The sequence below is a fragment of the Elephas maximus genome, chromosome 8, assembly GCF_024166365.1.
Source record: "Elephas maximus indicus isolate mEleMax1 chromosome 8, mEleMax1 primary haplotype, whole genome shotgun sequence".
Classification (NCBI taxonomy): domain Eukaryota; kingdom Metazoa; phylum Chordata; class Mammalia; order Proboscidea; family Elephantidae; genus Elephas; species Elephas maximus.
In genome coordinates this window covers 26060372-26075327 of record NC_064826.1, presented here as the reverse complement: position 1 = coordinate 26075327, position 14956 = coordinate 26060372, and the positions used below count along the sequence as shown (strand labels likewise).

At 43.9% G+C, this 14956-nt stretch overlaps 1 protein-coding gene across 1 annotated transcript; it reads left to right on the top strand.

Annotated features, from left to right (window-relative positions):
* Positions 1 to 225: 225 nt before the first annotated feature.
* LMOD2 (leiomodin 2) lies at positions 226 to 11383 on the top strand. The gene is made up of 3 exons (XM_049893136.1): positions 226 to 536; positions 9096 to 10457; positions 10993 to 11383. Exons 1-3 carry the CDS (start codon positions 264 to 266, stop codon positions 11017 to 11019), a joined length of 1662 nt encoding a protein of 553 aa, XP_049749093.1. The 5' UTR covers positions 226 to 263; the 3' UTR covers positions 11020 to 11383.
* Positions 11384 to 14956: the final 3573 nt, after the last annotated feature.

Here is a 14956-nt window from a genome sequence, read left to right as displayed (position 1 = left end):
CCACTGGTTCTGAGACCTACAACCACCACTGATGTGACATTCTTTGTGTTCAAATGTCTAGCTGACGTCTGATGCTTAAAACAGCCTATGCCTTCACCCCCTTCTGCATTGTCACAGCCCCGTATCACCACTCTTAAAAGGCTATCACAGCCACTCCTAGCACCAGTTGCTGGCCAGCCTGCCCACTCACCTCCCTGCCTGCTTCTGTCTGCCTTGAATGCCTGGTTCTTCAAGCTCCTTGTGGGTCTGACAAAGCAGGGACCATGTCTACCTTTGGCTACCGAAGAGGACTTAGCAAATATGAGTCCATCGACGAGGACGAACTCCTGGCCTCTCTGACAGCTGAGGAGCTGAAGGAGCTAGAAAGGGAGTTGGAAGACATTGAGCCTGATCACAGCCTTCCTGTGGGGCAAAGGCAAAAGAGTTTGACGGAGAAAACTCCCACGGGGACCTTCAGCAGAGAGGCACTGATGGCCTATTGGGAAAAGGAGTCCCAAAAACTCTTGGAGAAGGAGAGGCTGGGGGAGTGTAGAAAGGTAGGCTCTCGAGATTTTTCCTTGGCTACTCCCATTGCCCATGTCCAAACCCAACACCTCTGTTTTCTCTAACTCTTTAGTCCTCAACACTTTTCCTTTCTAGAACACATTTGCACCTGCTACTGAAAAATTTCTCAGGCTGAAATACACATGTAACTTTTGCGGCCACGCAATGGATCACGTTATGTTAAACTCTTAGCTGGGGTTCTTTGACTAAAAAGGGGACATTTAAGGGGAAAATAACTCACAACCAAGCTACAGCTTTAGATATTTTGGCAGACATATGTCTAATTTGAGCTATAAATTGGTGATGTGACATAATGTCTGTTTCTGATATGGTTTTTCTTTTTTCCTCTAACGACAAAAATGGGAACTGTGGTTACTTTGATTGCAATGGGGGCTACAGTAAAAATATCTCGTTTTTCTCCAACACCAAGAAATGTGGGGTGGTGGGAGGAATATGGGACTGAGGGTCAGGGGGCCTTATTTCTAAGCCCCACTCTGCCGTTAAGTTGTTCAACCTTGAATAGCCACATGTACAGACCTCTGTTACCCACGTGCCTTATCACAAATCTAGGTTTTTACTAATACCTGTGTTGCACTGGGTTTTGTGGGTTTTGTTGCGGATAAGGAACCATTTTGTACATCAGTTCATTGAGGGGGTTAATCCAGTGTTTCATTTGTAAATCAAGAACTCCTTAATTATTTTGATAAAAGTTATGGATCTGCTCAAGTGTACATGTAGATATGTACACACACTTTTGCACAGCATTTCAAGATGATGACACATGTCCTGAAAACCATCTGAGGACCCAGGTTAAGCAACTACATAGATAGTCCCTAAGATTCCTTCCTACTTTGCGATGGTGATTCTGAGGCCAGGAAATGTGTTTATATTAGAGCTCAGGTTTATGAAGCTCTCGTTCACTGACCAGTGAATGTTACTTTAAATTTGCCAAATAAGTCATAGTCAAAAGACTAAGCTCTGGGAAAATAGCAATGGCAATAAGAACATTAACGTAACAGAGAAATTTCTGAATTTGTAGAAGACCATACATAAGTCAAGAGCAACTGTTTAAAACCTCTGCACTCCACTGGAATCATCGAAAATCAGAATGGCCTGAAGCCAATGGCAAGCCTTCCACGGTACTAATCTAGGCACTGTTAGATGATCTTGATGATAGGGTATGTGGACCACAAAAAAAAATTTTTTTTTTTTTTTTTTTTTTATGTGTGAGCCTTGTCCATGTCAATCACTGCAGGAACGGCCACTGGGATCAGGCCAGTGTCTGCCAAGGCCACGGTGGCCACTTGTATTGAGGGGCTGGAGTAGGAGCAAGGGCGGATTACCCAATAAGCAAAGTATGCATGGGTTGAATTGTGCCTTCCCACCAATCTGCAGTGCACAATTTCACCTGTCCCCCACCATGTCAATGATGTGGTGAAACCAATGGGAAATTTCTCACCACAGATTAGCAGGTAAACACAATTAAACCCATGTGTGCTTTGCTCAAGGCAACCTGGTGCGTACCGTGCTTACTGGTTATCTGCCCCTGGGGAAGTGAAAAGAAAGGATACACATGACAGGGCCAGGATTTGGGCCAATCAATTCCTCCACAGCCATATTTTTCAGGAGTCTTTTTTTTTTTTTTTCTTGATGTGGGCATTAGTGTCAAAAGTTTGATAAAATATATAAATTATAATGACATTTTAAAAACAGTTATTAAAGAATGTCCTCAATAAAAAGAATAAAATGGTCTCTGAATACCCAGGACAGACAGCCACTCTAGTCATCACCCAACAAAGGCATTTTAATGTCATTATGTCATGCTGTGGTAGGAAGTGAAGGGCAAAGGCTGTTGTCAGATGTTGATGGAACCTACCTGGTCCCTGCCAGAGCTTTCACTGATCCCTGCCAATGGCTTATCAGCTCAATTAGAGAAGCGGCTGCATTGATGAATTTGATTCCCTTCTCAGCTAGTTAACTTTTCTCCCACTACACTTGCCCGGCTAGCCAGCTGTCTGTAGTCACACGGAGTGCTAAGCAGAAGCTTGCTGGTGGAGGGTGTAAACCCGTTCCTACCACCGGGGAAAACCAAAGTGGCTGGTAGGGACGGGAGCTGTAGTAGCACCAAGGAACGTGAAGGACAGCACAGAGTGGACCATGAGAAGGAGATCTTTGTTATCAGCCTACTGGCTCTGTTGTTGTGGTTGTTAGTTGCCGTGGGGTTGATTCTGACCTATGGTGACCCCAGAGCTACTCCATAGGGATTTCAAGGCTGTGAACTTTCAGAAGCAGATCACCAGGCCTGTCTTCCAAGGTGACTTTGGGTGGGTTCAAACTGCCAACCTTTTGGCTAGTAGTCGAGCGCTTATCTGTTTGGGACACCATAATGGTTCCAGGAAAACTTATGAAAATCATGCTCAATGCCTGTTGAATAGCAACCTTCTGCCCATCTGGGTTCACACAAACATACGCTGTGTTAGTGCTTTGAGGAGCAGTAGGGTCTAGCTTCCCTAGCTTGAGTACCTGCTGGACACCAGGTACTGGTACCAGCTGAGTTCACTTATTTAATTCTTACTTTGTTGCAGATCAGATACTGAGACTGGGAGTGGTATAGAAATGCATTCAAGGTTCGCAGCTTGTAAGTTGGGCTGAAATTTCAAACCAAGTTCGGCTGACACAAAGGCCCTGTTCTCAAAATGTAGGCGCCTGACCTGGAGCACCAGCATCACCTGGAAATGTCTTATACCTGTAAATTCTAGGTTTCCACCCAAGAACTACTGAGTGAGGAATTCTGTGGGTTAACAAGCCCTCCAGGTGATTGTGATTCAGGCTGAAGTTAGTCCCCGAATGGTGTAAATGGTTAACGAGTTCGGCTGCTCACCTAAAGGTTGGAGGTTCGCATCTACCAGAGGCACCTCAGAAGAAAGGCCTAGCAATCCACTTCTGAAAATCAGCCACTGAAAATCCTATGGAGCACAGTTCTACTCTGACATGGGGGTCACCATGAGTCAGAGTCCACTCTATGTCAAGTGGTTAAAAAAAAAAAAAAGGTTTGAGAACCACTGAACTATATACCATAGTTGCTTTGAGACCCAGAGAGGTTTAGTGATTTGTCTAAATTCAACAAGCTCTTTATGGAAAGAACCAGAACAGAAAACCAAGCCTTTTGCTTCCTTGTTCATTTAATGATACCTGGAAGGCAATTAGGAGAAATGATTGGCCACCTCCTTCTTATTGCCTTATTCATCCCCAAAGTACATTAACGTTCACTTTCTTCCTGTCCAGGCTTTCCCCACCTCCTTGCCCCATTGCCACCTTCCCACCTGCATTCTCACAGGGATCAGAGTTAACTCCAGAGCAGTGGCACATTGGTGAGCTACCATGACATGGTCAATCCTAGTGCCAGGACAGTATGCAAAGTAGACAATTTCTGTGTTTTGCACCCTCCTACCTTCCCTATCAGGGTACTTTTCTCCCTTATAGTGTCCTTTATCCAGATAGATATTCCCGACCTAGGGTGATCAACCACCTCAGACAGTCCAGGACTGTCTAGATCACATGTCCTGGGAAATCCCTCAGTTCCAGGCAAACTGGGATGGTTAGTCACCTTCCCTCCATCCAGCTCTATCAGCCCTCCCTCCTGGGCCTTCTGCTGACTCCCAGCTGCTGTTAAGCAATGTCAACTTAAAGCCATTCAATAAGCAAACACTGATTGAGCCCCTAGTATGTGTTGAGCACTGTGCTAGGTGAGCAAAACAGAAATGGTGCCTGCCCTCACCCAGGTAACAGTCTACTGGGAAAAATGACAGGTAATAAAGCATAATAATTTCTTACTTAGGGAAAGTACAATGCTATGGGAGCTCATGGCAGGGATGGTTGGAGGGGGTGTCAAAGAAAGCCTTCTGTAAGAAGTGTCATCTAAATTTTACATGTAACTCATGTTGCTGGATAACAGTATCAGATGTACTAGTTCCAGGCTTTTTTTTTTTTTTTTTTTTTTAATCATGGTAAATATATACATGGAATAAAATATTTGCCATTTTAACATTCTTCACATGTACATTCCAATGACATTAATTGTATTCATCATGTTGTGCAACTTCCATTTTGAAGGGAAAACATCTCCAGAAAGAGCCTGAAGGTCTGTAAAGAATCAATGAAAGGGAACAAAGATAGAATGGTAGCATAAAAGGCAGGGTTACCTTGGATTTTGAGTCAGGCTCCTTTCCTCCAAATACTGAAATAGCTAAACATACACACACACATATACAGCTGAGATGGGCTCGAATTATATGGAGGTATACCAAGTCCAAGCTGCACTGAAGGCACTGGAGAAAAACAAGGCTCCAGGAATTGACAGAATATCAATTGAGATGTTTCAACAAACGGAGGCAGCACTGGAAGCACTCACTCATCTATGCCAAGAAATCTGGAAGACAGCTACCTGGGCAACCGACTGGAAGATATCTATATTTGTGCCCATTCCAAAGAAAGGTGATCCAACAGAATGTGGAAATTATTGAACAATATCATTAATATCAAACACAAGTAAAATTTTGCTGAAGATCATTCAAAACCATTTGTAGCAGTACAGCAACAAGGAACTGCCAAAAATTCAAGTTGGATCCAGAAGAGGTCATCCAAAAAAAAAAAAAAAATTTTTTTTTCATAGATCAAGCAATATCATTGTTGATGTCAGATGGAACCTGACTGAAAGCAAAGAATACCAGAAAGATGTTTACCTGTGTTTTATTGACTATGCAAAGGCATTTGGCTGTGTGGATCATAACAAATTATGAATAACATTGCAAAGAATGGGAATTCCATAACACTTAATTGTGTTCAGGCAGAACATGTACATAGACCAAGAAGCAGGTGTTCGTACAGAACAAGAGGAGACTGCATGGTTTAAAATCAGGAAAGGTTTGTGTCAGGGTTGTATCCTTTCACTATACTTATTCAATCTGTATGCTGAGCAATAATCCGAGAAGCTGGACTATATAAAGAACAATGGGGCCTCAGGATTGGAGGAAGACTCATTACAACCTTTGATATGCAGATGACACAACCTTGCTTGCTGAAAGAGGACTTGAAGCACTTACACATGAAAGTCAAAGACTGTAACCTTCAATATGGGTTATACCTCAACATAAAGAAAAAAAAAATCCTTACAACTGGACCAATAAGCAGCATCATGGTAAGCGGAGAAAAGATCGAAGTTGTCAAGGATTTCACTTTACTTGGATCTACAATCAATGCTCATGGAAGCAGCAATCAAGAAATCAAAAGACACATTGCATTGGGAAAACCTGCTGCAAAAGATCTCTTTGAAGTGTTACAAAGCAAAGATGTCATTTTGAGGACTAAGTTGTGTCTGACCCAAGCCATGTGTTATGGATTGAATTGTGTCCCCCCAAAACGTGTGTCAACTTGGCTAGGCCATGATTCCTAATATTGTGTGATTGTCCACCATTCTGTCATCTGATGTGATTTTCCTGTATGTTGTAAATTCTACCTCTATGAGGTTAATGAGGTGGGATTAGCAGCAGTTATGTTAATGAGGCAGGGCTCAATTTAAAAGGTTAGGTTGTGTTTTAAACCAATCTCTTTTGAGATATAAAAGAGAGAAGGGAGCAGAGAGACAGGGGGCCTTCTACCACCAAGAAAGCAGTGCTGGGAGCAGAGTACATCCTTTGGACTCAGGATTCCTGGGTGAAGAAGCTCCTAGACCAGGTGAAGATTGATTACAAGGACCTTCGTCCAGAGCCCACACAGAGAAAGCCTTCTCCTGGAGCTGACACCCTGAATTTAGACTTCTAGCCTACTAGACTTTGTGAGAATAAACTTGTTTGTTAAAGCCATTCACTTGTGGTATTTGTTATAGCAGCACTAGATAACTAAGACGCCACGGTATTTTCAGTCTCCTTATATGCACGCGAAAGCTGGTCAACGAATAAGGAAGACTGAAGAAGAATAGACCCCTTTGAATTTTGGTGTTGGCAAAGAATATTGAATATACCACGGACTGACAAAAGGATAAACAATCTGTCTTGGAAGAAGTACAGCCAGAATGCTCCTTAGAAGTGAGTATGGTGAGACTTTGTCTCACGTATTTTGGACATGTTATCAGGAAGGGTCAGTCCCTGTGGAAGGATATCATGCTTGATAAAGTAGAGGGTCATCGAAAGAGAGGAAGACCCTCAACGAGATATATTGACACAGTGGCTGTAACAATGGGCTCAAACATAGCAGTGATTGTGAGGATGGTGGAGGACTGAGCAGTGTTGTGTTTTGTTGTACATAGGGTTGCTATCAGTTGGAGCAAACTAGACAGCACCTAACAACAACATATGAAGTAATTTGGGATGAGAGCAGGAGTGAGAGCCTAGTCAACAGTTCTTGCTTTCCTAGTTAACCCATTTACTCTACTGTTGGGCATAGGAGGCTTCCTTTCTCTCCTGCTATATGCCAAGAGGCTTAGCTCTAGAGCCACGCTCTTTTTCTCATGTTTTTGGGGGTATGACTTGCAACTCCTCTGTCTGTGTGTGTATGTGAGTGTGTCTATCTCACTGTGTCTCTGACTCTCACACAAATACTCACACACAAAATATCCCTCTCCCTGCTTCCAAAGAAGTAAGTATAAATTAAGACTGGACAAGCCATTTCAGGACTGGTTGACCCCTTCCCAGGCCATCACTTGGTGCCTGCCACTCCAAACAAGTGGATAACTAGAGGCTATTTTGTGATAACAACTGGACAAACAAAACTGGAGGCAAGTGCACTGTTTTCCAAAGCTCATTCCACATGCCACAGGCAGCAGGAGCCTCGAGGTCAAGGAACGCTGCCAGGGTAGAGGGAAGAGTCAGGGCTCTGGGGACAAGGCACAGCTTTAGGGCTTGAGAGAAGAAGAGAAAGGCCTAGAAAGATAGCAGGAGGGAAACGCAGAATGGTCAGCAATTTCCAGGGGTTTATTTTTTATCAGAAAAGATAGCAAGAAAAAGAGAAAGGAGGAAGGAGGTACTTGGCCTTCTTTGTACAGAGCTTTATAAACAGGAAAGACAAAGATAGAGTGAAATCATGTGGCCTGAAAGCCTTTCATAATTCATACGTGCTAAATAATTTAAGACCATCAGGCTAAGGCAACAACTTGCTACAAGATTATTTCACTCTTCTCTGACATTCCACGTTAAGGTTAGACTCTAGTAGGTACCAAGAGTGATTATCTTTCCTACTTGGTCCTCTCATGTAAGAGACCATCTCATTTAGCCCAGGTCTAGCCTGGGTTTCAAGTTGAATTGCTGAATTTTTTTCTGCATAGAGCTGGGCTCCAACCTCCCGCTGTCCTGAGAACCAGCCCAGGCCCCTGGGCTTCCCTTTCCCAGATCAGCGCCAGGTACAGCAGCAGCATTTAAGTGGGGTGTGGCCTGCGAATCCCCATGCCAGGCTGCCACCCAGAGGTAGAGAGAGACAAGAGGAGCACCTGGCACCCCTGCCTCTGTGTACCCTGGGACAAGCCATGCAGAGAGCACTTGGCTCCTGCCACAGCTGCTGTTCAAGGCAAATTTGAGGAAGAATTTTGGAACATTACATAAGAGAACTCTAACATGCTGTATGTTTTTGTTGTCATTTGTTGGTTTGGGATGGAGAAATAAGGACAGAAGGTGATTACAGAAGTGAGGATTGGATTTGCTAAACTGTAAGTAGGCTAAAAGTCAGAGTTCAGAGTAGGTAGTTAAAAACCAAAACCAAACCAGCTGCTGTGGAGTTGATTTTGACTCATGGCAACTCTATCGGTTTCCGAGTAGAACTGCATTCCGTAGGGTTTTCATGGCTATGACCTTTTGGAAGCAGATCACCAGGCCCTTCTTCCAAGACACTTCTGGGTGGGTTGGGACCACCAATCTTTTGGATAAGTAGTTCAATGCTTAACCATTCGCACCACCAGGTAATCAAGAGAATGAAAAATCTATCAAGGAGTTTTCCAAAGCCAAAAGGTTCTGACTGACTTGCCCAAGTTGTCAAAATGGTACTATATTTTTTCCTCAGTAAACTGAATTCTGGATTTTTATTCTCTAAAATAGGAGCCCTGGTGGCAAAGTGGTTAAGCGCTGGGCTGCTAACCAAAAGGTTGGTGATTTGAACCCATCGGCCACTCCTTGGCAGAAAGATGTGGCAGTCTGCTTCTGTAAAGGTTACTTTAGGAGCTTTCCAGTTGGTTCTGACTCATAGCGACCCCCTGTACAACAAAACAAAACACTGCACCATCCTTGCAAATGCTATGGGACAGTTCTACTCTGTCCGACAGGGTTGCTGTGAGTTGGAATTGACTCCACCGCACACAGCAACAACAGTCTCTACAAAAAAGAAATGTTTGTAAAGAAATGGGTTGCAGGATACACAGCAAAATGTTAACATTGGTCACCTGAGCTGGGGAGATCAGAAGCAGATGATTACCTGTTTTCATTATACGCTTTCCTATCGTGTGCTATCTTCGTAAATTAAAAAATGTACTTAGAAATGAAAAACTTAATGATGTCTACCATACTCTTCAGGTTGCAGAAGAAGACAAAGAGGAGAGTGAGGAAGAGCTTATCTTTACTGGAACTAACAGTGAGATTTCTGAGGCGGTGTATACAGAAGAGGAAGAGGAGGAGGAGTCCCAGGAGGAAGAGGAGGAAGAAGATAGCGATGAAGAGGAAAGAACCACTGAAAATGCCAAAGGTATTAATGGAACTGTAAATTATGATAGTGTCAATTCAGACAACTCTAAGCCAAAGATATTTAAAAGTCAAATAGAAAACATAAACTTGACCAACGGCCACAGTGGAAGGAACACAGAGTCTCCTGCCGCCATTCACCCTTGTGGAAATCCCACAGTTATCGAGGATGCTTTGGAAAAGATTAAAAACAATGACCCTGACACCATAGAAGTCAATTTGAACAATATAGAGAACATCACATCGCAGACTCTCACCCGCTTTGCTGAAGCCCTCAAGGACAACACGGTGGTGAAGACCTTCAGCCTGGCCAACACGCGCGCTGACGACAACGCCGCTGTGGCCATCGCGAAGATGCTCCGAGTCAACGAGCACATCACCAGCATCAACATCGAGTCCAACTTCGTCACGGGGAAGGGGATCCTGGCCATCATGAGAGCCCTGCAGCACAACACGGTGCTCAGCGAGCTGCGTTTCCACAACCAGAGGCACATCATGGGCAGCCAGGTGGAGATGGAGATCGTCAAGCTGCTGAAGGAGAACACCACGCTGCTGCGGCTGGGCTACCATTTTGAGCTCCCAGGACCACGAATGAGCATGACGAGCATTCTGACCAGGAATATGGATAAACAGAGGCAAAAGCGGATGCAGGAGCAGAAACAGCAAGAGGGATGTGACGCAGGAGCCAACCTTAGGACCAAAGTCTGGCAAAGAGGAACTCCTGGCTCTTCACCTTACACATCTCCCAGGCACTCTCCTTGGTCATCCCCAAAACTTCCCAAGAAAGGCCAAACTGTGAGGAGCCGGCCTCTGTCCCCAGTGGCCACGCCTCCTCCTCCCCCTCCCCCGCCTCCCCCTCCCCCTCCGCCTCCTCCCCCCCAAGCACTGCCACTGTCTGCGCCACCTCCACCTCCTCCTCCTCCACTCCCAGAGAAAAAGTTAATCACCCGAAACATCGCCGAGGTCATCAAGCAACAGGAGAGTGCCCAACGGGCACTACACAATGGACAGAAAAAGAAAAAAGGGAAAAAGGTTAAGAAACAGCCAAACAATGTCCTAAAGGAAATAAAAAATTCCCTGAGGTCCGTGCCAGAGAAAAAAATGGAAGACAGTTCCCAAACTTCTCCCCCGCAGAGGTCAGCCCATGACAACCTTATGGAAGCAATCCGCGGGAGCAGCATAAAACAGCTGAGGCGGGTGAGTAACCCGAGGGCAGGCATTCGGGCACAGATGCAGTAGATGGGTCGGCCGCCCTCTATGACGGTAACCAAGTCCCCCTCTCAAAAGATTTGTTAGTATTCTAGTATGCGGGAGCAAGCGTACAATCGTGAAACATGAGGAGCGGGCACAGGAATGAATGAGCACCTTTTCACTTGAGAGGTGTCCCGGGGCCACCTTCTTGGCATCCTAGTCCTGTAAAAGCCATGCCCCTTTTAAGAAGCTCCAAAATATTTAAAACAACCCATTTCCATAAGAAAATCGGGCCTTATAATCTACATTCCACGAGGATGCATCGCTTGTCTAAGCTTTTACCACAGAGTTGTAATTGATTTTAGAACCTAATTGATAATATTGACAATAACCAATCTATATCTGAGTCCTCTCAGAGAATACTGCAAACGACATTGGTGGTGGTTGCCATCGAGGTGATTCCGGCTCACGGATACCCTAGAGATAGTTTTCATTTTATCACTTGTGTTGTTTTATTGAAGAAAATCCCCTGTTTTTGTAGGTGGAAGTTCCAGAAGCTCTACGATAAAAACACGATCTTTACCAGAGGACGCAGAATTGTTCAGTGGTATCAAATGAAAAGCCTCGTGAGATCTTTCTAAAATACTTTCTTCAATTTGAGATGTTCCCTGACTTTAAAAAGTAGCTTCAGCCTTTAATTCTGGAGAGAATTTAAGTAAACTATCAGTTTATTTCTTTTGTAAATATGAAAATAAACTTTTTTATGTCATGAGATTTGTATTGGCAAGCAGCAGTTACTAAAGAGGCTTTCGTATCTCTGGAGGCCTTCGTAATGTTGAGCTGTAAGGAGTTAATGAAATTGTGCTTTTATTTTTGTAATCCCAATAAATTTGGATTGAAGTTTTTTTTTTCTTTTTTTTAAGTCAAACTAATATTTTTCTGTGAGTTGATACTCACTTCTGTCAGGTGTGTATGTAACATTGCCAAATATTAAAAATATTACATTCTCACCCAAAAAGGGCTTGGGTTCTGAGCATTTTCCTGTCTTTGTTTCTTCTTGTCCAAGAAAATCCGATGAGATATCTTTCTCAAGGATTAGAATCAAGAACTTTCTTAAAAGGCTCTTGTGTAGTGAGAGAAAAGGTTGGAAAAAGACCCCAGTGTGGCCCTTATCATCCTGGATGCATTGATGTTAAAGCCAGTATGCCAGCTGACTCTCCTAAATTCACGTAAGTCTGATAGGCACCCAGAAGTCAATTCAATTATTTGTAAGTAAAATCAACTATTTGTGGAAGGGGAAACAATTTTTAAATATAGGAAGTTTCTTGGTGGAAGGTAGTAAGTGCTAAGGGGTTACAGGAAGATAAAAAACCAGTTGCCATCGAGTCAGTTTCAACTTGTGATCCCATGTGTATCGACAGAACTGTACTCCATAGGGTTTTTGATAGCTGATTTTTCAGAAGTAGATCACCAGGGCTTTCTTCCAAGGTGCCTCTGGGTGGACTTGAACCTCCAACCTTTCGATTCAAGCTCATTAACTATTTACACCACCTAGGGACTCCCTGGAAACTCTGGTGGCGTAGTGGTTAGGTGCTACGGCTGCTAACCAAGTGGTTGACAGTTCAAATCTGCCAGGCGCTCCTTGGAAACTGTGGGGCAGTTCTACTCCATCCTATAGGGTCGGTATGAGTTGAAATTGACTCAACGGCCCTGGGTTTGGGTTAGGGACTCCCTAAATTTAGAGCTAACTTTGGCTGGTGCCGAAGATTCCTTTTGGACTCTCTTTGAAAAAGCCTTAGTCCAGTGGGTCTCAGCCTCTCTGGACATTATGAAATAGCGGTGATGCCAGCATCTACAACACACACCCCTGGACTTGCCCATGTGTGTCTGCAATCCCCATCACTCAAGAAAGGTCTGAACTCAAACAGGAGAGAGACATTTCAGAGATTACCTTCCCTCCACTCTAATGCGCCACTCAAATTGATGAAAGCTATAAATCTCTTCTAAAGTCCTTTGTATTAACTACGATTAGTGACACATCCTTTGTGTTCTAAAGATTGTGACAGTGGTCTTGGCAAGTTCTTCTGGGCCACACATTCAATACTTGTTTGCTTACAGAGCTTTTGAGAGTGTTTCCAGTCAAGACGATCGTGTTCTACTAGAAATTTTCTCCAGTAGTTCTTGGGTCTGCTTCTTTTAGTCTGTTTATATTGTTCGGCTATTTTCTTTTTCTATAAAGACAACTGATAGGATCACTTGAAGAAGGTTCCAGAGGTCCATAAGCTAAGTTAGTGCCCTGACTCCATTCAGGGAGGGACTGACATTTTTTGAACTCTTAGAATTTACCAGAGACTTTAGCTAAGTTGTTTCATGTAATTCTTACAATGACCTTAAAATATGCTATTCCCATTTTATGGATGAGGAAACTGAGACTCAGAGATGAAAAGGTTGCATATGAAACTATCTGTGACTGTAAGCCCATGCCCCTTCCACAGCACTGCCCCTCTCAGCCTCCAACCAGACTCAAGCCTTCCAAAGACTCCCCACTCTTAAAATAACAGTGGGGATCTCAGTTTCCTTAGTAACGACATTATTTTCACCTCTTCCCATTGATGTCCACAACCAATGCTCATTATTGCTGTTCAAAGAAATGCAAGGGAAAATTCAGGTTTTTAACGGCCTCTTTGAAGTAGTTGCACACAAGAATTTGTGTGTGCACCTGTGTGCACAGTGTGTGTGTGTGTGTGTGTGTGTGTGTGAACTTAGAACAGAAAGCCAAGGCAGAACTTCCGCTCCCCTGATCCTTTGTGTGGGAGGTCATGGCTCTTCTAAGAGGAAGGGAAAGAGATGAGGCAAAGGGGGAAATGTTTGCTGATAAACTGGGTCATGGGTAAAATCATGCAAAAACTCAGGAAGTGGGTACATGGCAGCTTGCCCTCCCCAGTGAGGAGGGAAGGGCTGACACCCATGCTGCCAGGAGCTAGGAGGGCTGGGGAGACTGGCCAGGCCTTTTCGCCTCAGTGAACGATTGGCAGGCCAACATTCCCTCCTTTAGTTTTTCAAAGGCTGTCATGTGGGGAACTCTTTGGGCCTCAGGAGAGAACAGCACACTCCCACCAGACTTCAGACCATTTATGTGAAGCTATGACCCTCACGCTCAATCTGTAAGACTAAATAGTACAAATCTCATAATGAGACAAGTATGATATGATTAGATACTAAGAAGGCATATTTGTCATCAAGGAAAAACACTTCCTCATGGCTAGAACATGTTACGTCAGGCCGTAGTGCAATAAACACGCAAAGCATTACGACCATCATTATTTAGCTGAGGACAGGAATCTTCATCTTCCCTGCAAACTCATAGAGCTGGTATGAAAACTACCTCATGTCTATAAAGAGCTTTCAACTCACTGGGAGAGAGGCCATCCAAGACCAGATGAAGTGTTTAGGCTATGATTTACATGTGCACATTAATCTCCTAAAGTACACCTCGTCCTGATTTGAAATGGGGCCAGAATGCTGAGTTTCACTCTGTTGTACCAGCCCACTGCCATGGGGTATTTAATAACTCGGTGTCAGCAGGACCTTGATTTAACATCTGCCCTGAGCTCATTGCTAGAAGTGAGTGAAAGGAAGAGGTAAAAACAAGCTGAAGTGCATAGATTGAGCCACATTAAACACTGGGCTAAATCAATATGTCCTTGAAAAGACCTCATAACTACTTCCTTCCGTGACAAAGTTAAAACTGTCTCTTCTTTGTTTCTCTGAGGCTCGAAAGGTGGAACTGTATTTGCAACAATCATCAAATGCAGCAATAACCTGTTGCTCTCCAGTCTATTCCAACTCATAGCGAACCTACAGGAAGAGCAAAACTACCCCATAGGGTTTCCAGGAGCAGCTGGTGGATTCAAACTGCCAACCTTTTGGTTAGCAGCCTAGCTCTTAACTACTGCACCACCAGGGATACCCAATCACCAAATAAACCAAAAAACTCATTGCAGTCAACTCAATTCTGACTCACAGGGACCAAATAGCATGGCATAAAAAGACCAAGAATTCACCTAAGAATTATAAAATTCAGAAACATTGAACCAATCTTCATGGACTTAACAACTTCCACAAATATCTTCTGAGTACCTACAATGGTCCAGAGAGTCTTCTAGGCACTGAGGATACACAATGAAAAAAGGAGGCAAAACCCCTGTCCTCCAGTAACTTACATCCTAATGGAGGGATCGTTCACCATTCCTTCCTGCATCCACTCATTTACTCACCAAGTGCCCCCCTGGGACTGAGGCATCTGAAGGGAACCAGCCTTTCCAGAATGTGTGGTAAGAGCTGAGTCAGAGGCAGGTGTAGGGTCCTATGGAGAAGGCTGGCCATCTAAAGCTGGGATTAGCAAACTTTTTCTACAAAAAGCCAGAGTAAATATTTTAGACTTTGTGGATCATACAGTGTCTGTGGCAACTTGACTCTGCCATTGCTGGGCAAAAACAGCCATC